A 25,381-nucleotide genomic window follows, 5' to 3' on the forward strand; every position below is an offset into this window, starting at 1 on the left:
GTATGTGGTGCTGAGGATCAACCCGGGCCGCACTCATGCCCGGTGAGCACGCTACCGCTTGAGCCACATCCCCAGCCCGAAAAAAAATACTTTTGCATTTTAGAAATTCTGCAGTTACTGTCTGAACCTGATAATCAAACTCAGTATCCCTAGTGTTATGGGCCATTTATTTTTGGATGCAGTTAAGAAGTGCCCAATTCACTTATAAAATATTCTTCCCCAAAATGTTTAACCTAAATCTAATCAACTCTCATGTATATCTGCAGATATAGATAGACTCATAGATAATTCTACTATATGACCTTAGGTAGGTTATATTAGTATCTTCTTTAGTGTCAGAACCCTCACTTGTGAATCAATGGCATTGAATCGGATAAATGTAGCATGTAGTAAAATAACATTAGTTCAGCTCATAACATTCATGGCTACCAAGTATATAGCTGAATAAAAACTCTCTTTTCAACATCTAATTACTCTTGTGTAGTTTGATGTTATGTCTCAGAAATTCCCTGTATTTACTTAGAACTAACAGCAAATGAAGCCCTGAGAATGCCAAAAAGTCCTCTAATCGAAAATGTTCAAGCAGCATTTCAGGTAGGAGAGCATAGATTAGAACATCTCTATACTCATTAAGAATAGTTTGAAATGGTTTGACTTGTTTGAAATTCCCAAGGTCAAAAATGGTCAAACATCAGTAATTTCATATGATTCAACCTATTTGTGCATTAATGGCAGAGGCTTGATATATCATCTTTATTTGTCAAGCACTCTTTTTTCTTCCTTATTGTTTTAGAGAAACATTTACTCACAGAAGGAAAGAGGAAGAACCTGTACTGATCCAAGTTTGAAAGAATTGGTGATGTGGACTGGTATTCTAAACATTTTAGGGTATTTCTTCATTTCATAATCTCTCTCGGGGCTGGGGATGTGGCACAAGTGGTAGCGCGCTCGCCTAGCATGTGTGCAGCCCGGGTTCGATCCTCAGCAGCACCACATACCAACAAAGATGTTGTGTCCGCCGAGAACTAAGAAAAAATAAATAAATGTTAAAATTCTCTCGCTCTGTCCCCCTCTCTCTCTCACTCTCTCTTTAAAAAAAAAAAAATAATAATCTCTCTCGTCCCTCATCCGTACATACTATAGTTATTCTTTTCAATCACTTTTAGCCTTTTCTTTCCCTTACTTTGAACTTTGGATTGGTCTTTTTGGATAGGGAGCTGTAGAATTTTGAAGACCTGAATAAAAATAATTTACATCAAATTTGAGCTGGTTCTCTTCTCAAGAGTACTTATAATAATGTAACTTTTTAAAGGCTAGTTAGTAGTAGAATGCAGAAGGTAAGATAGGTTGAGGGATTTAAAACTTTTTCTTCTGGGCTGGGGTTGGTGGCTCAGTGATAGGACGCTTGCCTTGCATGCATGAGGTTCTGGGTTCGATTTTCAGCACCACATAAAAACAAATAAATAAAAAATAAAGATATTTTGTCCATCTACAACTAAAAAGTTTTTTTTTTCTTCTATACAACATGAACAATTAAGTGATAACTCAGAGGAGATTGGAGAGGAAAGTTTCAGGCTGTGAGGCAGGATTGAAGTTATTACCTGATAGCAAGAATCCTCCCTGGAATATGATTGGTATAACCTGTCTTCCTCAAAGAATGAGTTCTGGGCAAATGTGGATAGTTTCCATTTTCCCAACCTGTCTTTTTATTCTCTAAACCAAGAAGAAATAAATTCATTGGAAGACTTAGCCTCTTAAAGAAATGTGGTGAAACCTGTATGTAAACAGCTTTATTAAAAGCCCAATTATTGCCAGTGTGAAAATTATTATTTGTGTCTTAGACAGCTGCCCAGGAAGCAGTCCTGCATGCATCTGGAAATGGCACACATTTACCGTCTAAGGACTACTGCATTCTATATAACCCTCAGTGGACAGTGCTTCCAAGTACCCTAGAAAATGCAGTAAGTAAATCAGAGTTACTTTTTATTTAAAAAAATAAAACTATTGAAAAGTGAAAATGAGTGATAATTACGTTTTAGCGTGTAAACTAATTTAGATACAGGGTCATTATTAATAATTATTATTTTATTGCCTTTGCTAAGTGTTTTTCTCTCTATGAGAGAAGCAAGTTGTGTAATTTTAAAATACCTCCAAACCTCATTGTTTGTCATAAAATATTTCTAATTAAAAAGAGCACTTTTTTGTTCTTAGTGCTGAGGATGGAATTTAGGACCTCATGCGTACTGAGAATATGATCTACATCACTAAGCTATACCCCAGTGCCTAAAAGAACACTGAATTAAATTGATACTGGTGTTTATCACTGAATGCCTGTAGGTAATATGTGATATTTGTCATGTTAAAGACATTTCTTATTTTCAGACTTCCATTAGTTTGCTGAATCTGACTACTACACCACTGTGTAGCCTTTCTGATATTCCACCTGGTGGCCTAAAGAACAAAGCAGTTGTGGTACAATGGGGAACCTGCGATATACTTGAAAAAGCCAGAATTGCACAAAAAGGAGGTGCCGAAGCATTGTTGGTTGCCAATAACAGTGTCTTAGTAAGTTTTAAAACTGTGGCTTCTTTGGAGCTCATGACATGAAATTTTATAGGAATTAAGTAACTTTTCTTGTGTGTGGTTTAGAGACTGATATAAATAATCTGATGGTAGGATTCTTTGTCAGTAAACATTTGGGATCTGATAGGCATTTATTTGAAAAGTTTTGTAGTTTTCTATTCTTAGAATAGAAAAGACTGTGTTAGGAATGTGTATATACAAACACACATATGCATGTGTATGTGAATATGGACCATACACAGATATCATATATAGTATATATTAGCTTAAATTCACGTTAAAAAGATTCATTCTATTTTGAGAACTCATAATGTTAAGAAAGAATTCCCCAAACTTTGTTTTATAGCTAAATAAAGATATAATGTTTACTCTTAATAGAATAGTTTGTATCACTTTTATTCTGTAAATATATTAGTAGTTAATAAGTTTTCATAATATGTATTTTTCTTTTAGTTTCCTCCCTCAGGGAACAGGTCTGAATTTGATGATGTGAAAATACTGATTGCCTTTATAAGTAAAAAAGACTTTAAAGATATGAAACAGGTACATTAGTAATTATAAAGTAGCTGAAATTTATAAATGGTATAACTCTTTAATCTCTGATACTTAGTTTTGATTATTATCTATGGTGCATTTGCTAACAAGAAGCTTAAAAGCCTATGAAGTCTTTATTTGGGAAGTACTTGCCTCTCATTTGACACAAAGTGTCTCAAAGGCTGGCTTTACAAAAAATGTTTATTTGAGTTCTATTAAAATCTCTTTGTGTCATTTTTTTGTATCTTAATTTTAAATCCCTGAACAAAATGATTATATGAAACATTGCACTTTTGAGATTTATAAACCAAAGTATATGCTCATATTTTTGGCTAGAAAATATATTATGTTGTCTAGTCTTCTTGACTGATGTACAGTGTCCATTCCAAAATGACATGTGGAAGATTGCTGCCATATTCCATAATAGAATTTCTGTGTTTTAAATGTCATTTTTGCCTTTCAGACTTTTGGAAGTGACATTACAGTAAAAATGTACTCTCCATTGTCACCTAACTTTGACTATACTATAGGGGTTATTTTTGTAATTGCTGTGTTCACTGTGGCATTAGGAGGATACTGGAGTGGACTAATTGAATTGTAAGTTTAATTAAACTTTTATGTTTTGTGATAAATGGTTTAAAATATTGTAATCATTTTATTTTAACCATATAATGACATTTAAAATCTTCCCCTGACTTCAGAACATAGTGACAATAAAACCAGATTTTTGTTTGTCCTTATTTAAAAAGGACATATAAAGTTTTCACTGAGAAAAAGAGAGTCATAGTTTCCTGTAACTCTTCTGTTGAAAGGGAAACATTAAAGTCACATAAAAAACCCTCTTTTGGGGACTGGGGTTGTGGCTCAGCGGTATTGTGCTCGCCTAGCACATGTGAGGCACTGGATTCGATCCTCTGCACAACATAAAAATAAATAAATTAAGGTATTATGTCCAACTACAACTAAAAAGAAATGTTTTTAAAACCCTTTTGGAAGGTACTTACCTCTCATTTGGCACAAAATATCTCAATTCAACATTCACAAAGGATATTCATTTGTTTTGAATTCTGGTAAAACCTTGGGTCTTGTCTTCTATCATGTCTTATTTGTTTTTTGGTTTTAGTTTTGGTTTTAGTTTTGGTATCCACCCAATGTAAGTAATCTTACTTACATTGGGTGGATACCAGGGATTGTATTTAGGGGCATCAACCACTGAGCCACATCCTCAGCCTTATTTTGTATTTTATTTAGAGATAGGGTCTCTCTGAGTTGCTTATTTAGCACCTCACTTTTGCTGAGGCTGGCTTTGAACTTGAAATCCTCCTGCCTCAGCCTCCTGAGCTACTGGAATTACAGGCATGCACCACCACACCCAGCTTATATATTTAATTGTCTCTCTCAGGAAAGGTAAAAATACTTAATATTCCTAATGTGCCTATTTATTTACACTGGAAAAAAATAAGCAGAGAAGAAAGGAAGTTTTTCAGTTAATTCTGCCTGAGTCATCAACAGTAGGGCTTCATCATTGTACTTATTGATTTAGGAACTCTAAGGATATTAGGCACATAAAAATTCCAAATGTACATAAAATTTGGATTTTCCTATTTATTAGTAACCTAAACACAATCTTCATACAGTTTTTGTACCTTTGGCTCTAGGTTAAAACAGACAATACAGTATAGAAGGATCAGTTCATATTTGTAACTCTGAATGAAAACCTATGCTAAGAGCATATTATTTTACATATAAAGGATAATATATTAGTTTTTGAATTGGTCTATATAGGTTTTATTAAAAAGGGCTTATTTGTAATTACATGAAGCTGAGCTTATTTGCAATTTCTTAAATACTAAAATTTAATTAACTTATATTTAGAGGGAAATCTTAAGAGTTTAACATGTATAGATTGATTTTATATATTTGGAAAGCTTGTTTCAACATATATCACATTTTTAATGTGAATAAGCATGGTTTTTTCATAATTTTCTTCATAAAGTACAGTATGTAATATTTCTAAGCTTTCTAAAATCATCTTCCATATTATTTGATGAAGCTTTATAATTTTCCAAAAGCTACTGATTGATCAAACATGTTTTACTATTTTATATAGATTCTCACTGTACTTCCATTACTATGTAAATTTTTTCTTTTCTAGAGTAGTATTTCTCAAACTGTAGCATGCATGCTGACTATTGGATATCTTGTTAAAATCCAAATTCCAATTTAGTATGTTTGGGATGGGCTGTAATTCTACATTTTTAACAAGTCTCCAGTGATTTTTGCTTGCCTATGGACCATACTTGGAGTTAGCAAGTTGTGTTAGTTAGCTTTGCAACTGTATGACAAAATATCTGAGACAGACAGTTTAAATGAAAGAAAGATTTATTTTTGGCTCATGGTTTCAGAGGTTTTAGTCCATGATGATTTGGTACTTTTGTTTTGGGCCTGTGGCAAAGCAAAATTTTATGGTGGGACATACATGGTATAGAGGCCCAGAAACAGAGAGAAAAAGAGAAAGAAGTGGCCAGTCCCAATATTAACCACAAGGACACTCTCAATGACCTAATTTCTTTCTGTTAGGCCTACCTTCTAAAGGAACTACACCTCCCAAAAGCACCACAGGCTGGTAACCAGGCCTTCATACATGGCATTTCGGGGGTACTTAAGATAGAAACAATCTTACTTACATAGGTGTCAGAATAGACTCCTGCTCATGAAAACTGGAGATTGAAGAGGAGTATATATCAGCTTCTGTATTCATGAAACATGACAGTGGTTGGAAACAAAGGACTTGTTGTGTTGAGTAGCCAGTTTGGGAGAGATGTCCCATACCTGCAGGATTATGAATTTTAAAATCAAGGAGGCTGATTCTAAGAACAAAACAAAGCTAGAAAGAAGTAAGTGTATGAGGGGGCTGGCCATAAGGAATAAGGGAATCTGCATCAAGGAAAAAGTTCTATAACAAGAATTTTTAAAAACATACAGACTACCATTTATCAAGTAAAGACAGAGAATGAGGCTTAGGGAAGGGAAAATTTACCAGAAGAGGACCACATAACCCAAAATTACTCTGCCAAATGAAAGATGTACCTTATGCAAAAAGGAAAGATGCCTTAGTTCCATAGAAAAACTTTTACAAACCAAGCACTGTGATGCACATCTGTAGTCTTAGCTACTTAGAAGTCAGAGGCAGGAGGATCACAAGTTCAAGGCCAACCAGAGCAACTCAGAACCTGCCCCTCCCCCTACAAATAAAAGGAGGGTCTGGGAGTGTAGCTCAGTGGTAGAGCACTTGCCTAGTCTTGGGTTCTAATACCAACACACACACACAAAAAAAAAAAAAAAAAGAAAGAAAAAAGAGAAAAAGAAAGACTTTTAGTAAAGAGTTAAAATCTTATTAGAATGAGATTGTGGTACTCAAGTTTTATAACCTCAGTATGACACAGAAGAAAGGTTATCTTCAATTATTGCACATGGCCCTCAAGCTGATTGAGTACAATGTTTTTGTTTTTGTTTTCAGAAAAGGATTATTTATTAAGGGAATACAATGTTTTTTTAAAAGTGAATTGTAATATTTTAATGTGATATAAATCTAGTATAAGCTTTGTTCCAAGAAAATCTTTTTAATACACTGAATATGAATGTATAAATCATTATTATGATATATATGTGTTCTATGATAAAAATGTCTTTACATTTGTTTGCAATGACAGATACCAAAGGTTAGCAATACATACCACATTATTGAAATTTGTGTTAATGCCCTGTCATTCAGTTCTACAATTCCAAGATAGGTACTGTTGTGTCTTGGTACCAACTCTCTCTTTGCCCATTTCCGTGGCACCCTCCCTGGAGTCACAGGGTGGCCATCCCAGTAAATAGTTTTCTAATAAGAAAGTGGTATGCTGGTAGATAAATAGTTGCAAATGTGCAGTTTGATAAAATAAACTTTAATTTTTTTTAACCTAAAGTTTGTATTGAGTCCAGACTTAAGAGCAGGACCAGGACACATCCAAGGGGAATTAGAGTTTAATAGAACAGTATTGAGGGGATTAGAGCTGGGAAAGTATATGGTAAGTTCCATGTAACTGGGAAGAGGCAATGAAGTTGATTCAACAAATGATACTTGACAAATGACACTTAACTACTCAGCAAATGATATACCTCCTTTCTCTATCTCAGTTCCCTTCCTCTACTGTGTCCCCAAATATTAATAAATTATCATCTATTTAACAGTTTTGCCTGGGAGGGTGGCTGCTTTTTCAAAAGTTAGTGGTTAGGAATAGATCCTCTCTGGAGGGTAGAATTATGTTGGGGTTTTTATAGTTAGAATCAAAACTAAATTGGGGTAGATCTTGAAAATAACTGTACTTCGGTGGGGAAGGGGTGCTGGGGTTGTGGCTCAGCAGTAGAGCACTGGCCTGGCATGTGTGAGGCACTAGGTTTGATCTTCAGCACCACATAAAAATAAATAAATAAAATAAAGGTATTGTGTTTAACTACAGCTAAAAAAAAATTTTTTTTTAAATAACTGTGCTTGGTAGAACTTTGCCAAAGTTCCTATGTTTGTTTATGCAGGGAAAACTTGAAGGCAGTGACAACGACTGAAGATAAAGAAATGAGGAAAAAGAGGGAAGAATATTTAACTATCAATCCTCTTACAGTTGTAATATTTGTGGTCATCTGCTGTGTTATGATGGTCTTGCTTTATTTTTTCTACAAATGGTTGGGTAAGAAATTATATTTTATGTTTGCTACTTTTGGTATATATTATTTTCATTTACTTTGCCTGATTTATCTATTTGTTTAAAGCATTCTATCTGAAAAAACTTTAGTCAACAATTTGGGTATTTTGCCAAAAGTGCTCCATCTCTATTACTCTGAGATATGAATACTTGTTCATAGATGACTTGAAAGAATGGCTCTGATTCCTGAATTTCCCTTTCTGCAGATTAGAGATGATAGCCCATTATCCAAGTTGCAGACTAAGGATTTCATGTTGGCTATATTTAGCTACATGGAATAAAAGATTATTAAAATTACTGATTTGTTGCCTCTGCTTACTCCCAAGGTGTAGTTTATCCTTTTTTCAATTTGCAAATCAAGATGCTGTATTGCTTAGATTTTGTTTTACTTACACAAGCAGTTAGGATCATACCATATATGAAGACACAGAGGTACTTGCCTACATGGTCTAGAAAGTAACTGGTACTCTTTTTCCTTTAAGAAGGCAGGTGTAAGAACTGAATGAAATAGCTTGCTCTTTCCCTAGACAAATCATATTAGTGGTCTGACAGGGTGAAAATTTGCAATTTCTGGCCAGTATACTGTACAAATAGGAGGAAGACCAGGAAAAAGGGGAGTGTTCCTGATGAAAACTAGCAAAAACCCTTGTAAAAACCAGTAAATGCTTATTTGGAGATGATCAGTATAAATTTCTGGACCAGAAAACTGAGGCCCTACTATTGATTTCAGTTTATTGTTCAGTTACTCCTGAGTTGCGGCAGCAATTTAAAAAGTAGGCAGGACGGATATGGTGGGATACCTGTAATTCCAGTGACTCCAGAGGCTGAGATAGGAGGATCATAAATTTGAAGCCAGTCTCAGCAAGTTAGTGATACCCTATCTAAAATAAAAAAATTAAAAGGGCTGGGGCTGAGATTGTGGCTCAGTGGTAGAGTACTTTTCTAGCAAATGTAAGGTATTGGGTTCGATTCTAAGCATCACGTAAAAGTAAATTAAATAAAGGTCCGTTGGGGCTGGGGATGTGGCTCAAGTTATAGTGTGCTCACCTGGCATGCATGCGGCCCGGGTTGGATCCTCAGCACCACATTCAAACAAAGATGTTGTGTCTGCCGAAAACTAAAAAATAAATATTAAAAAAAAAAAATAAAGGTCCATCAACAACTAAAAAAATTTTTTTTTAAAAAAGGACTGGGGATGTGATTCAATAGGCTTAATTCCCAATTAAAAACAACAATAAAAAAAACTAGCCTGGTAGCATTCCATGATTAATTAATTCCAATGATTAAAAAATAATCATTGTGAGTATTACTCATTTCAATCTGTTGCTGAGAGATTGAGTACTAAAATTATTTTTATATTATGTTGAGATTGAGCAGCTGAGTTTAGTAATCTTATACCTGGCCTTCAATTTTTAATCTTTGTCTGTCCCTCAGTTGATACATCAATGGTTTTTGGACAGGAAAGATATTCTCTACACTATCTTAAAGCACATTTTAATTTTCGGTAAGAAATTTTCTTAAACTCACTGCTATTTAAAAAGTTGATTCTGTTTATAAATGTAATTTCTGATATAGGAAGATCATTCAGCTTTATAGTTACTCTAGGACACAGGATTTAATTATGACTCTTGCAATACCTTGAGTCACGATGTTGCAAGTTTTTGTTTTCTCAGAATTGTTCCTATGGCCAAAATTGCTGCCATTTCTTAATATACTAACTGAGTTGTACTAAATTGCTGAGGCTGTCCTTGCCATTTTATATTAAAAACATTGTTTTAACAAAGCGCTGCTCAAAGATGAGTTATGTTAACCAAACTCTTCCTCATACTTAATCATTTTCTAAGATACAGTACAATATTGAATGAAGCATTCAAATTCACCAAGAAGCATGATTTCCACCAGTGTGTTAAAATTTGGGATTAGGCAATTTTGATAGACGGCTTACCAAAATCAGCTTGGCAGTCTATCTTCCTACTCACATTACCACACATAACCAATAATAAAAATAATACCATAAAATTTATTTATGTGCTAGATAATATTCTAAGCACTTCATATATATTAGTTATCTAATACTCACAATAATCCCAAAATAGGTATTATTAAATTTTACATTTCAGACATGAGAATCAAGGGACTAAAAAAGTGATTTATCCAGCATCACCAGTCAGAAAGTGGCTATTCCTAAATTGCAGTGTCTAGACTAGTCTTTTTCTCTTACAAATAAAGCTATAGTTTTGTGAAATTAAGTAGAATTCAAAAAAAATCAGGTGCAATTTTTGTTTGTATTATGAGATTTTTGAGGAGGATCAGCAAAGTTTTATATATATACATAATTTTTTTTTTGTACCAGAGATTGAGAGCCACATTCCCACCCCATTTTATTTTTTATTCCTGAAACAGGGTGTCACTAAGTTTCTGAGGCTGGCTTTAAACTCAATCCTCCTGCCTTGGCCTCCCAGGTCACTGGGATTACAGATGTGTGCCATCATGCCCAGCAAATGTCTTTAATTTTAAATAATTCTCAAATAAGTATGAATAATATAGTAAAACACTCATCAATCTTAACTACCTGAGTATCATATTGTAGCAAAGAATTTTGTTTAAATCTATTTGGTTTTACCACAGGTCAAGTTATTATAGATGAATTTTCCATAGGAAAATGTAGATAACATGGTTTGTGTTTATGGCAAGTGTTCATTTCCATCTCTAAGTTGCATTTAAAAAAATGTTTCTTAGTAGCTTATTAATTCTTCTATTCCTTACATTTAATTAAATATTCATAAATATCTATACCTCACTTCATAGAAACCTTTAACATATATCACTTTAATTATTAAATGATAAAAAATGCAGGGCCACCTTCAGCTCCTTAAGCAGTCCTATCCATGTATAAAGGAATGTAAAAACACATAAAATACCCACTCTTAAAATTCAAGAACTAAATATATTTAGTTTAGTAACTAATTCAGATACTAATATATTCACTGGATTGAAAGTATCATAATTTAGTAAAGAAGCAAAAGAATTAATATTGCTTATATATTTTCTTCTCACATTACCTTCTCTTGTTTTTTTCTAGTTTATGTTATGATAGCAATTTTCTGCATAGCATCAGCAATGAGTCTGTACAACTGTCTTGCTGCATTAATTCATAATATACCATGTGGACAATGCACGTATGTATCTCTCATGCCAAATGTTGTTATATTATTATTTGTAATTTAATATTATACATAGAAAAGTAAGAGTGTTATTTTAAAACCTGTGTAGTCCAATCTGTGTTGGATCTATGCTGTTTATGTTTAAATTAAATTAATTAAAGTTATAAAAAATAAAAAAGTTATATAAATAAAAAAGTTATATTAATTAAATTTTAATGTTATATTTTTTTAAACTTAAGTTTTAGTTCCCCAGTCTCATACATTTCAAGGATTCAGTAGCCACATGTGGACAGTCACCACCACAGTAGCCACATCACCACAGAAAGTTCTTTTTCACTAACTATTACGTCTCATTTGTTTAAAGGCTTCTGAATTGTTATTTCAGTCACTTCTTGTGATTGGTTAATATTTGGTAATTTTTTATACCAAGTGAACATTGTACATCATTGGTAGCATAAACTAAAATATTTTAATCTGTGTTTTAGGATTACTTGTCATGGCAAAAGCATTGAAGTGAGACTTATTTTTCTCTCGGGACTATGCATAGCAGTAGCTGTTGTTTGGGCTGTGTTTCGAAATGAAGATAGGTATGAATACTCACTGTATTTGATTTTAGATTTAAGGATGGATTATTTTGTAACTTGCCATAATACTTATTCATTATGATTATTATAGAATTTGTTTTCTTTTACATTCACATGGTGAACCTAGGGGCACTTAACCACTGAGCCACATCCCCAGCCTTTTTTTTTTTATATTTTATTAGAGACAGTGTCTTGCTGATTGCTTGGGGGCCTTGCTAAGTTACTGAGGCTAGCTTTGAACTTGCAGTCCTCCTGCCTCAGCCTCCTGAGCCAATGGGAACAAGCTACTTTTTAATGAGCAGATCTTATGCTAATGATTTGAGTTTATATAGAGAAGAAAATGTGAATTATGATCAAGTACCTCAACTTCAAATATGTACTTAATTGTGATATAGCTACATAATGGGGTATAATATAATTCTAAAGAATGAAGATCTCTATGAATTGATATACAGTGATTTCAAGATATATTTTTAAGAGAAAAGAGCAAAGTACAAAATAATATATATGGTTTGGTACCTTTGATGTTAGATAACATGAATAGGATGTACAAGATACCTGTCCATTTGCAGAAAGAAGAGGGTGTAGAAGACATCTGTCCTTTGCAGGAAGAAAATCCAGAAAAATATATATATACTTAGGTTAATTTAATGACATACTAAGAAAAGTAATGATGATCTAAAAGATTTAATGTTTTAAAATTCAGAAAACAATGTTCATAAAGTTTTAGGTAGCTTCATGTATGATTACCAATTGATAATTTTGTATGTCAATTTCTGATAAAGTTGCATAGCTCTCACTTCCTTTATGTTCAAGCTGTTTGAATGTATACTAACACTAGTGTCCTTAGTAAACAGCTATCTTTCTAGAAAGAAATGTATGTATAAGCTCAAAGACTTATATACATTCCCCTGAAGTAGCCTTTCAACTTTTTCTTAGTATAATGGTATTCTTTATTCTGCTAGAACAGTGAATTACTAAATGGAGAGGATAAGCGGGGGTTTTTGTTACTGTCATACTAGGTGTTTAATAATCAAGCAGACAAACCGTAGCTATTGAGTAATATTACTTTAGTGATCTGTTTCTTTGAAAAGTTTCATCTAAACAGCAGGATAAAACAATAAGGCAATATCTTTTGATTCTAGGTGGGCTTGGATTTTACAGGATATTTTGGGGATTGCTTTCTGTCTGAATTTAATTAAAACACTGAAGTTACCCAACTTCAAGGTAAAGTGTATTACTTTGCTAGTTAAAATATTTTTCCTTTTAAAAAAACAACTTTATTAAGATATTATTTTCAAACAGTAAATACACCCATCTTTAGTATACTGTTTGTTGAAATTTTACAAATGTATAACTTTATAACCACCATCCCACTAAAGTTATAGAACATTTCTCTTTTCTTTTCAAAAATCTCTATCATGCCCTTTTGAAATTAATCCTAATCCCCAGGAAAAGGCAACCACTGATTTGTTAGCTAAAATATTCATGGATCTAATGTGCCCAGTTCATAAAATCCTTATCAGACTAAATGTCACAGGGAAACATTTCTTTGATTCAGTGATTTTTTTTAAACAAATGAGATAAAGAAGAAAAGGATTCTAATGTGGATTGTAGAACAAAAGTACACATATATTAGTAACTAAAATATATCTTTAAAAACAGCATTCAACGGTGTTTCATGTGCTTATTTATATTTGCAAAATAATTTGATCTCTTAATGTAGACATGGGAAATTTGATCTTTAAATTTATTTCTTTCCTCAACAGTCATGTGTGATACTTCTAGTCCTTCTCCTCTTCTATGATGTATTTTTTGTTTTCATAACACCATTCATCACAAAGGTATGATCATTTTTTAATCCATGAAGAAGCGTGTTAAAACATGAGAATCTTAAATCTGCTTATAGATTATTGACTTTACAGATGTTTTCCACTAAGTTCCAGTTCTTTTTTAGAGAATTGTCACTGAAATACCCTCTTTTAATAGAGGGTATTTTAATAGAGGGTATTAATTTTCAACCTTTAATTCTTTATGTTAGATTTTTTAAAAATCTTCTGATGTAATAATGAGAATGTTTGCATTTTTTCTTTCTTTTGAAAGTAATTTTTCTTACATAAGTTAGTAAATATCTACTGTAGGGAGTATAGTCAGTAAGGAGGGAGGGAAGAAGAGAGAGAAAGAGAGAGGGAGGGCAGAATGGATAAAGGAAGAAAGGGAGTGAGGGAAGGAAGGGAGAGAAGGAAGAAGGCAGTGGGGAAGTATGGAAAGAAATGTGTCATTGCTAGTTTAATTTCCCAAGTCCTAGCTCTAAGAAAGAGCAGTGCACTGGAAGTCTGAAAGCCTAGAGTTTAACTCTGTAACTTTGTAACCCTGGGTAAGTGACTTGGTCCTTTCTGCCTCCATTTCCTAATTCATTATGTGAGGAAGTCTTGCTAGCTTTCCACCATTCCATCTTTTGGTTGCAACTGAAAGAACCCAACCTAAGCCTAAAAAGGTCCCAGGTGTGTGTTTAGAAGCTAGGATAGTGTTGACTCCAGGAGAAAATAGACCCATTGCCACAAGCATCCTTTTAGCCTCTGTCCATTTGTCCATTCTCTTAGACTGGTTGCCATGACTGGCAGCTCATAGGTCATATATTCTTAGCTTCACAACTAGTTCCTCAATAAAATAAGAAGTATTGGGTATATATAGTTGTCCATTATTTTTCCGGTTTTTCTACTTTGACCCTTTTCCTGTCTCATGAATATGTTATTATTTATTATTTAGTTTTCTACAATTTCTCTGATTTTATTTTCTATATCATCTCTTCCTCCTTTATCACTCTTACATATTTTGAATTTTATGTGTACTTCTTTTCTTCCCCTCAGGTGGGGGTGGTTGGTTATTATTATGGTTCTCATTCGCAATGTGGGGGATGCAGCCCAGGTTGCACATACTAGGCAAGCACTCTACCATTGAGCTACACTCCCCAGCCCCTACTGGTTCTTAATCATTTTTTTTAATATTCTGCCATCTGTGAAATCACTATAAAAATCTGCACTTCTAATATTTGCTTTGATGGCATAAGGACAAATATGTGCCCTGTGGGAAGCTAAAACTTCAGCTAGGTTACAAATAATAGTTAACTGTCTTAAATTATCACTTCCCACACTGTTTTACTAGCACATTTCCATGCCTTATTGATGAGCCATTCGATTCATTGACTTCATTGAGCAGTAATAATCTAAAAAAAAAAAAAGCATAGAACTGGTATTAAGGATGATATGTAAAATTGGTGATTTGTTGAAACACTTCTTCAGGTCTTTCTAAAGCTGTCCTGATTTGTGTAAATTTATTTGGTTAAAAAATGTTTTTATGGGATACTGCATCAGAAATATTATAATGAAATTGTAGCATTCTCTCTGCAAAGTCTATAAGTCAGCAGATAGTCCATAGTTATAGGACCCACAGTATAATACACAGTGGATATTGTTAGAAACTATAAGTAAACTTTTTAAAAATAATTTTCCAATTTAACCTTAATATCACTTTATGAATGCCAAACATGTCTTCTAGCAAATGATTTCAGTTCCCTATGTATACAAGGTTTCAGAAATGTGAAGGTGTAGTATAATAATAAAGGTGTCTTTAAGCCTTCTCTCTTATGTGCTTAAGAAAATTTTCATGTTCTTTTTTCATCTCAGTTCCTACTGACTAGGAATGTGATTTCTAGCAATTTGATACAGTGGAAAAAAAGCTGAAGTGATCTTTGGAATTCACTATTGTAGATTTACATTAACTCTTCTCAGTCTGATTTTTTTTTTATTAAGGCTATAGACAGGTAGTTCAAAATGAAAATCAGATAATTATTTGCTTATTTTTGTAGTATTCACTGTAAATTTGAAGAATTAAATATTCAGTATTCTAAACATGTTCTTGACCCATGTATTACTAGACTTTCTAGTGAGTTGGCAGGAACATGTTCTTGACCCATGTATTACTAGACTTTCTAGTGAGTTGGCAGGACAGCTGGCTGTAGGTGTATAGTCATAAGAACCTGTCTTTTTGTAAAATTAATTAATTTATTTTAATTAGTTATATATGATAGCAGAATGCATTTTGATTCATTGTACACATTTGCAACACAACTTTTCATTTCTCTGGTTGTACATGATGTAGCATCACACCATATGTGCAGTCATACATGTATCTAGGGTAATGATGTTCATCTCATTCCACTACCTCTCCTGTCCCCATGCCTCCTTCTCTCCCCTTTCTCCCCAAGAGCCTGTCTTACTTATTGTTTTTTCATCCACCAGCATATACCCTATAGTATCTCTCATATAGTATTTCCTCATATCTTTGAATGTATGGAGGATGTCCATGATGATCTTCAACTAAATGTCTTAAATAGCAACTAAATAGTGAACCAAAGTAAACCTAGCTAGGGATTTTATCTTTCTACTTGGTTCAGGTTATTAGTGAGGTCTTTGAAAATACTCGAGTGATTTCTCATTTGCACCCCACCCACTTGGAAAATATTATAGTTAATCAATCACATTTTCCTAAAATTCAACATTTATCTTTCATCTACCAGTTTAGCTGATATATTTATCATACTGTGAAACAGAAAGTAAGAATTTTATGCATCTAACCTACTACAAAATGTTTCCCCTCTTCACAATAGACCTGACTATCAGAAGAAAACTTTTAAATGAACTCCTCACAGAGAACACATAAAAAGACTTTAGCCAGATACAGGGAGGGAAATTCATCTAAGGTAAATGTTTTGATTGGAACATAGCATGCAGAACTGAAATTGGACAGTATCAGGCTGGAGAAACTCCTCAGGTTCTGTGGGGTTGGGTCTTTTCACATTTGGCTTCATTGTTTTGTTGTTGTGAATAGTCAGAAGGTCAAATATCTATTTATTCAAATAAAGTGGTCTATGTTTGTTACAAAGCTAAAATTAAGAGATCTTAGTATGGCCCTCTTTACTGATATTGCTGAAAATGAGTAAGAACATAGTATATAATATAAATACTATGTATATAATGTAAATACATAGTATATAATATAAATACTAATCTTTTATATAATGAAAGATTAAAATACTTGAAATTTATAACCCATTACAAATGTTAGATATTAATATGTCAGTGCAATCCAGAGCTCATGGTAGTTTTGAATAATCTGTGCCTGCCTTTTTTGTTGTTTTTGTTTCTCCAGTTTCTGGTAATTATTGAGTTTAATAAAGTGTAATAGTGTGATTTTTGTTTGTGATTAGTTCAATTTTTGCTGTTTGCACACAGAGACTGTTTTGAAAAAAGCAGTCTATAGCTCATTTTCAATTACTTTACTTTAAGCCATATACCATAATGTGTAAGTCATTCGTAAATAGTGACAAATTGTTCTTTTTTATTAAATAACTTCTTTAAATAAATAAATAAATAAGATTAAATAAATAAATAAGATTAAATAACTTCTTTAATCTTCCTTCTCTTTAGAATGGTGAGAGTATCATGGTTGAACTTGCAGCTGGACCTTTTGGAAATACTGAAAAGGTAGAAATGGCAACTAAATAGAAATTCCTGTCCAGTGAATATGTGTATTCAGTTAACTTTTGCCTTCCTGTGTAATTCATTGGTCATGTAGTGCATGTTAAGGTATTATAAACTTATTTCTCACAAAATGTAGCCCTTTTCTTAGTTATTCTAGATTATTAAATACCTATTGACTTGGGTTTCATCCTAGAATGTTGGAAACTTTGAGGAAGCCACTGCTCAACCCTCAGCTCCCCATGAGAAAGTAAGGACTGTATTTCAGATATGTTCATTGGACTTTAAATCATACCCTCTGAGACAAGACTTTTCTTTGGGGGAAAAAAATCCAGATTTGCCCAAAAAAAAAATTATTTCAAATTCTGAGTCCTATTCTTGGTAAAAACGAACAAAAAAAAAGTTAGATGTGGGTATAGTGGACTAATATGCTTAATCCTACAAGTATTGGATTTCATTTTCCCAAAACTATAAGTTTATATTTTTCAATTTTTCTTTACATGTAGAGTTTGTTACACATATATGTATGCATACACACATACATATATGCATATATCTACTCATACATATTTTTTATATATATACATATATATATAAATATATACACATACACATGTATGTGCTTGGTTTATGTCCTCTGATTTCATTTTTTTTTTCAATGTCAGTTTGAAAATGTTCTTCATTCTAATGTCTTTCCTTTCTGAAAGAAAGATTGGGAAGAGGTTTATTGGTGGTTTTCCTTCCTGTCTTTCTTCCTTCTTGTTTTCCCTTTCTCCCTCCCTTCCCTCCTTTCCTCCCTTCCTTTCTTTCTTCCTTCCTTCCTTCTTTCTTTTTTTTTTCCAACAGTTACCAGTAGTCATCAAGATACCAAAGCTGATTTATTTCTCAATAATGCATGTGTGCCTCCTGCCTGTTTCATTATTGGGTTTTGGAGACATTATTGTACCAGGTAAGTGATTATAACAATTTTAGTAAAAAATGCTGATGGTTAAAAAATCATCACATGTACAGTATCCGTGAAAATTTACCTATTCCATATTAAGTATTTTTGGCTGTTACTGTAGCTACACTCAGTAACAAGGTAGGAAAAAAACATTTTGAGGGATATAAGATAAAGCCCAAATAGTAAAAATCAAGTAAGATCTTCCATGGCTGAAAAGTATCTTAAAGCAAGCATCTAGGATTAGTTTAACCTTCCCCAATAAAGTATATTTTGTGACCCTATTTAGGAGTTGGATATAACAGTTCCAAACATTTACTTTCTATTACTTTTAGTTTTTAATAATAGTTATGTTTTGGGAAATAGTTTAATTATACTACACAAAGTCATGTTCGAGAGGAGAAACAATAGAACACCATTTTTATGGCTTTCTAACATAAAAAGAAAGTTTTTAGGGAACTCACTCACCTTATCCTTACAGATATCGGAAATGTGCCTTATTGTCCTTATTGGATTACTTATTGAATTAACTTAATCCCAGACAAGTTATGATACAGTTTAGCTTTCTGTGCCAATAGCTGCTCTTGCAAATATGGTGAATGTCCCTAAAACTTGCGGGACTTATATAAGAACTATGACAAGCAACAGTCCCACTAAGTAATACAGTACAAAAAAGGCAAAAATTCTCTGCCAAGGTACAGCAGTATTAGGACTGGAAGCAGAGTGGCCAATTTTCTGAAGGCTAAAACTACCAAGATTGAGATGAGGCATGAGTGTGTTGAGCCCATCTGTGGGTCTAAGAGAATGCTGGCTATTAAGAGATTGTGAACTGGGAAAAGGCCAGTGATCTAGGTCTAAGATTCATCTCTTGTTTATTATGAATAAAATCTTGAGATTATATTCATAAAAATAATATAGTTTAGAAGTAATTAATAGTATTTATCAGTTGGAAGTTCATCCTTTTTTACTATTCTTCCAGTCTTCTTATGCACTAACTACCTGTGAATGAGTAAAAAATACTGGCTTTCTTTTGCAAAAGCCCTTCTGTTTACCTACTAAAACTATGCATATGTGTATGTATGGGTTGTGGGTACAGACAGGAGAGAAAAGCTAGCAATAATACCTTATGAGTTGACATGACGAAGTCCAGTATAGCAACTTAGTTCAGTGAGTTTTCATTCATATTATCCATAAGGAAGGGAATGCATTCTATTGAGTAACCTTATAGTTTCTTGAATATCTTTAAACTTGATATTTAAATATATCATTTTGACTTAGTGTCATACTAAGTGCTATAAGATTTTATGTATAAATTTTGGCATAGAATTGGTAAAAATATTATATAAATATCACATTCTTTCAGTAAATCTCAAATACTATCTCAAACAGAAATATGTCCCTAGGAGCAGAGTTATTGACAGTGATTCAATCTTAAGAGCTGAATTCTAATTTAGGAGGAGGGTTGCAATTTTTTTTTAACACATAGAGATGTGTAAACAGCAAATGTAGTAAAACGTAACAGAGAACTTGTTTTATTAGTTATATGACAGACTAAAGCTAATTAATTCAAGCAACCAGTAAAGATAGTCTAGTTATTCTATGTTTTTTAAGTGGTTGAATGTCATTCTGTTGTTTTATAAAGTATTTATTTAATAAATACAGTATGAGATTTCTTCTTTGGAGAGGTTCAATAAATTTCTTATAAGAAATGGGTTTGGAATAAATTATGTCTGCATATTTTCATGTTTACAAATGAAAGCTTGTATTTCATTGTTGAATTTTTCATATTAAAACTCCAAATCATTTTATGGTACCAGGAAGGAGACTTTTTTATTTTTATTTATTTTTTATTATTTTTTTTATATATTTATTCTTTAGTTTTCAGCGGACACAACATCTTTGTTTGTATGTGGTGCTGAGAATCGAACCCGGGTTGCACGCATGCCAGGCGAGCACACTACCACTTGAGCCACATCCCCAGCCCTATTTTTATTTTTTTATTTTTTTTTTTATTTTTGGTGGTTGTGCTGGGCACTGAACCAAGGGCCTTGTACATACTAGACGAGCATTCTACCAACTGAACTATATCTTTAGCCCAAGGAAACTTTTTTGATCCCAGTTAAATTGCCTTCCTTGATGCCTTTTAAGTATATTTTTAAACATACTTACATATATATTATTTAAATTGACAAAATGTGTATGTATTTATTGTGTTTATATTTTGAAATACATATGCATTATGGAATGGCTTAATCAAGCTAATGAACATATACATTACTGCACATACTGGTTTTTAAAATTACTACTAGTTTTATTTTGTCTACTTTCTTTAATTCATACACCATCACATACTAATTTTTTTGTGATAAGAACACTTAAAGTCTACTCCTAGCAGTTTTCAAGAATATAACACAGGGCTAGTAACTGTCATTACCATGTTGTACAATAAACCTTAGCTTTATTCCTCCAATTTAAGTGAAATTTTTAACCTTTCAGCAATATCTCACCCCAGCCCCTGTTAACTCCCATTTTACTCTCTACTTGTATAAATTCAAGATTTTGGTTGGGGGGGGGATTTTTTGTTTGGGGGAAATTTTAGAGGGGGGTGTGAATACCAGGGATTGAATCTGGGGGCACTTAATCACTGAACCACATCCCTAGCCCTTTTTATTTTTTATTTTGAGGCAGGGTTTTGCTAAGTTGTTTAGGGTCTCACTAGATCTCTGAGTCTGGCTTTGAACTTGTGATCCTTCTGCCTTAGCTTCCTGAGCCACTGGGATTATAGGCATGTGCCACCACACCCAGCTAAACTCAACTATTTTAGATTGAACTTGCAAGTGAGATCATGCAGTATCTGTCCTGTGCCTGGCTTATTTTGCCTAACATAACATCTTCCAGTTTGATTTATATTGTCACAAATGACAGAATTTATTTCTCTTTAAAGTATTTATAATATCTCATTTTTTTCTATATAGCACATTTTTTATCTGTTAATTCATTAATGCACATTTAGATTGATTTTACATCTTGGATATTGTAAATAATGATGCAGTGAATATGGGAGTACACATGTCTCTTCACGTACTGATTTCACTTTCTTTATTATACACCCAGTAGTGGAATTGCTAAATCATATGATAGTTCTGTTTTCTATTATTTGAGGAACATCAAATAATCATTTTTTATAATGGCTATACTCATTTGTATTCCCTCCAATAGTGTGCAATTCCCTTTTCTCCACATCTTCTCCAACACTTATCTTTTCAGTTTTTTATGTAAGCCATTTTAACAGTTCTGCAGTAATATCTCATTGTGGTTTTGATTTGCATTTCTCTCATGATCTGTGATTTTGGACATTTTTTCATCTACCTGTTGGCCATGTATATCTTATTTTGAGAAATGTCTATTTAAATCCTTTGTCCTTTGTTTTGTTTTGTTTTTTGAGACAATCTCTCTATGTTTCTTAGGTTGGCTTCAAACTTCTGGGCTCAAGTGATCATACTGCTTTATACCCTCCCAAGTAGCTGGAACTATAGGCACATGCCACCACATCGGCTTCCTTTGTCCATTTTATTTTTTTTAAATATTTCTTATTTTTTAGAGTTTGTTGGACACAGTACCTTTATTTTATTTATTTATTTTTATGTGGTGCTGAGGATGGAACCCAGGACCTCACACGTAAAGCCAGCACTCTACTGCTGAGCCACAACCCCAGCCCCTCCTTTGTCCATTTTAAAATTGGGTTATGTTTTCTGATCATTGAGTTTTGGGAGTACCACATGTATTTTGGATCAACCTCTTATCACATGTATGATTTTCAGTATTCCTATACCATAAGTTATATTTTCACTCTTGATCATTTCTGTGGCTATGCAGAAGCTTTTTCGTTTTATGTAATCTCACTTGTCTATTCAATATACTTTGTAGTGAAACATTTAAAAAATTTTTTCCGTAACATGAAAGAACAAGTAATAAAAATCATGTTTTTAAACACTGTTTAATGGTTTAGAGAATCTTTTTTTAACTTTTTTTTTAGTTATAGATGGACACAATATCTTTATTTTTTATTTTTATATGGTTCAGAGGATTGAACCCAGTGTCTCACGCATGGTAGGCAAGCACTCTACTTCTGAGCCACAACCCTAGCCCCTAGGGAATCTTTTTAAAATATAGCATTAAATTTTGGAAATCAGTATATCAAACTTTTCCAGAATTTGAGGTACTTTAATGATCTCATAATGCAAAAAGGAAAGTGAAATATAGAACAATATATATTGTTCCCCTTAGTTAATAATTGAATTTGTGTTACTGGTGTTGTTTTAAAGAAATAATGTGGAATTTTTATTTTTGTTTTTTAGGCCTGTTGGTTGCATACTGTAGAAGATTTGATGTTCAGACTGGTTCTTCTTCTATATACTATATTTCTTCTATAATTGGTAAATTTTGTTTCTTCTTTATATATATATATATATATATATATTGAATTGGGATGCCTGAAGAAAAGACAAAGATCTAAAACTTAGGAGTTCCAAATTCTAATTATTTGCCATAAATTATTAATATATATTTTTCTATCAAAAGGGATAATTATACTTTACAATTTATATCACAAGGTTTTGGTGGCTTAAAAAGAAAACTAGATGTATAATGCTTATTAAAATACCTGGCACACAAATAGTCAGTAAATTGATTATTACTAGATTTTTTAAAAAAGGTATGCAAAGTTTGTATTTTAATTTATTACACAATAGTATCTCACCTGGAACAGCAAAAGGTAATTGTCACTTAAACCTCTACTTTTATTAATGAGAACAGAGTTAATAAAAGAAAGTAAGCCAAAATATACCCTACTATTTCTTAACATATCAAATGGATATCTTAAAGTTCACACACCAAAGCGCTTTATGCTTAAGTAAATGATCTGCACCAGAGCCAGTTAGATGCTGTTCTAGCAAAGTTTTCAAGTCTACAGTGGAATTAAATCCAGTAAACTAAAAATGTATATTAATATAGTGGGCTGGGGCTGTAGCTCAGTGATAGAGCACTTGCCTCACATGTGTGAGGTACTGGGTTCGATCCTCAGCACCACATTAAAAATAAATAAATGAATAATAAAGATTCTACTCTCCCCTCCAAAATACTTTATCATTTATTTTTTTTAAATATATATTAGTACTAGACAAGGATGTTTGTAAGAATTAGTATCCTGACAACAAGAAAGAACACCTAAGTTAGAGATAAAGAAAAGAATATACAGGAATAAGAAAGCTGGTCTGCAGTCATTAATTATGGTACTCTTTTTTTTTTAAGAGAGAGAGTGAGAGAGAATTCCAATATTTATTATTTAGTTTTTGGCAGACACAACATCTTTTGTTTTGTATGTGGTGCTGAGGATCGAACCCGGGCCGCACGCATGCCAGGCGAGCGCTACTGCTTGAGCCACATCCCCAGCCCCTAATTATGGTATCTTAAAGACATTAATGGGTTAGATTTGACCCACTAATGACCATGACAGGCTAAAGAACACATTGAGGGGGCTGGGGATGTGGCTCAAGTGGTAGCGCGCTCGCCTGGCATGCGCGCGGCCCGGGTTCGATCCTCAGCACCACATACAAACAAAGATGTTGTGTCTGCCAAATACTTAAAAATAAATATTAAAATTTTCTCTCTCCCTCTCTCTCACTCTTTAAAAAAAAAAAAAGAACACATTGAGACAGATTATAGGAGACTTTATCAATTCTTTTTTTAAATTATTTTTTAGTTGTAATTGGATGCAATACCTTTATTTATTTTTATGTGGTGCTGAGGATCAAACCCAGGGCCTTGCATATGCTAGGCAAGCGCTCTACCCCTGGAGCCCAGCCCCAAGGCTTTATCACTTCTGCCGTAAATCTGAGCAACCTGCACCACTTCCCTTATCCTCCATTTCCTCATTTTTAAAATGAGTAACTAAACTGTCTGCAAAGGTCCTTCCAGCTCTAATAGTCCGAGAACTTATGTTCATAAGGAAACCATGAATCGTTATGAAAATTTCACATAATGTTTGGTGTGTGCTTATTAAAGAAGCCTAGGAAATATGTATTTAGTATTTGGAAAATTTTTTTCAAAGCAACCCTTGCTTCCTATAGGTACAGATTGAATTATTTAAAATGTAAACAACTCAACATTCTTAATAACGAGAAACAATTGGTACTTTTTCTTAAGTTATTATATTTTTCCAATTTTAAATTTTTCAAAAGTTCTATAGACTGTCTCTGCTCATTACTATCTAGGAAAACAGTGAAATTATGATAGGAAGTCATTACAAAAGTGTTCTCAAAAATATTTGAAGAACTATAATGGAGGAAATCTACCTTTGGTAGCATGTAGAAATAACTAATGCTTGATATTCTTCTTGCAGCCTATGCTGTTGGTATGATACTTACATTTGTTGTTCTGACACTGATGAAAAGGGGGCAACCTGCTCTTCTCTATTTAGTACCTTGCACACTTATTACTGCCTCAATTGTTGCTTGGAGACGTAAGGAAATGAAAAAATTCTGGAAAGGTAGCAGCTACCAGGTATGTGCTTATACTTAATAATTCACTAAATTTAGCTGGAAGAATATATATGTCTACCTGCTGCAACATCAGTTCTTATCTCTCATTGCAATCTAATGCCAAAAACCTAGTGGGTAACTCAAGACAAAACTACCATCAAACCGTGGGAGGCATCAAAGAAAACAAGATGGCCAGTGATGAAAATAACAAGAACCATACATAATTCTATAAGATAGTAGATGTTGCTCTCACTAACAGCCCCAAGTTCAAATTCTAAATTGAACAAAGATTTTGTGTCAACCCTAATCAAAATATCCCCATATTGTCTTCCTTGTCTTGTTTTACCTCACAGTTAATCAGTAGTACCCCTAATGGCAGAAACTTCTTGGTCACAGTTCTTGAGTGTTTTCCTCTCCCTCTCTATTCTCACTCATTCACTGTGAATGCCAATGACATTGTCACATTTCTGTCTGCATCCAGGTCTGTCTCCTGCCCATCAGACCCATTTATTCAACTGACTGTTCTTTCTTTCTTTCTTTCTGGTGAGTCTATAAGTACTCTGAAATGTCCAACACTGAATTCACGTCCAGCACTTAACATGTCCAATATTGAATTCATCATCTTCTTCCCCAAATCTGTTCTGTCGTCCATTCTTTCAACTCTACTTTCTATGCCTCTCCTCATACTGAATCTATCACCAGACACCAATAATTTTGCCTCCAAATTTCTCTTGACATTGTTGACTTTACTT

At 33.2% G+C, this 25,381-nt stretch overlaps 1 protein-coding gene across 4 annotated transcripts in view; it reads left to right on the top strand.

Moving 5' to 3' along the window:
• The window catches only part of Sppl2a (signal peptide peptidase like 2A), a 47,155-nt gene that overhangs the window by 13,308 nt on the left and 8,466 nt on the right, over nt 1-25,381 (top strand). For 2 of the 4 annotated variants that reach the window (XR_013438784.1, XM_078049622.1), the window contains exons 2-15: nt 1,842-1,961; nt 2,383-2,565; nt 3,037-3,126; nt 3,581-3,714; nt 7,696-7,847; nt 10,945-11,041; nt 11,512-11,613; nt 12,756-12,837; nt 13,380-13,454; nt 17,100-17,156; nt 17,347-17,400; nt 17,997-18,099; nt 22,449-22,526; nt 24,491-24,651. Coding sequence is in view for 3 of the 4 variants with exons in the window: in XM_078049622.1 (XP_077905748.1) it covers nt 1,842-1,961; nt 2,383-2,565; nt 3,037-3,126; nt 3,581-3,714; nt 7,696-7,847; nt 10,945-11,041; nt 11,512-11,613; nt 12,756-12,837; nt 13,380-13,454; nt 17,100-17,156; nt 17,347-17,400; nt 17,997-18,099; nt 22,449-22,526; nt 24,491-24,651 (1,488 nt within the window). In the remaining variant the exon portion in view is untranslated. The remainder of the gene's footprint in view (nt 1-1,841; nt 1,962-2,382; nt 2,566-3,036; nt 3,127-3,580; nt 3,715-7,695; nt 7,848-10,944; nt 11,042-11,511; nt 11,614-12,755; nt 12,838-13,379; nt 13,455-17,099; nt 17,157-17,346; nt 17,401-17,996; nt 18,100-22,448; nt 22,527-24,490; nt 24,652-25,381) is intronic. The other 2 variants (XM_078049624.1, XM_078049625.1) reach the window with 2 other exon arrangements.

This window comes from Ictidomys tridecemlineatus, chromosome 5, assembly GCF_052094955.1.
Source record: "Ictidomys tridecemlineatus isolate mIctTri1 chromosome 5, mIctTri1.hap1, whole genome shotgun sequence".
In the NCBI taxonomy this organism is placed as follows: Eukaryota; Metazoa; Chordata; class Mammalia; order Rodentia; family Sciuridae; genus Ictidomys; species Ictidomys tridecemlineatus.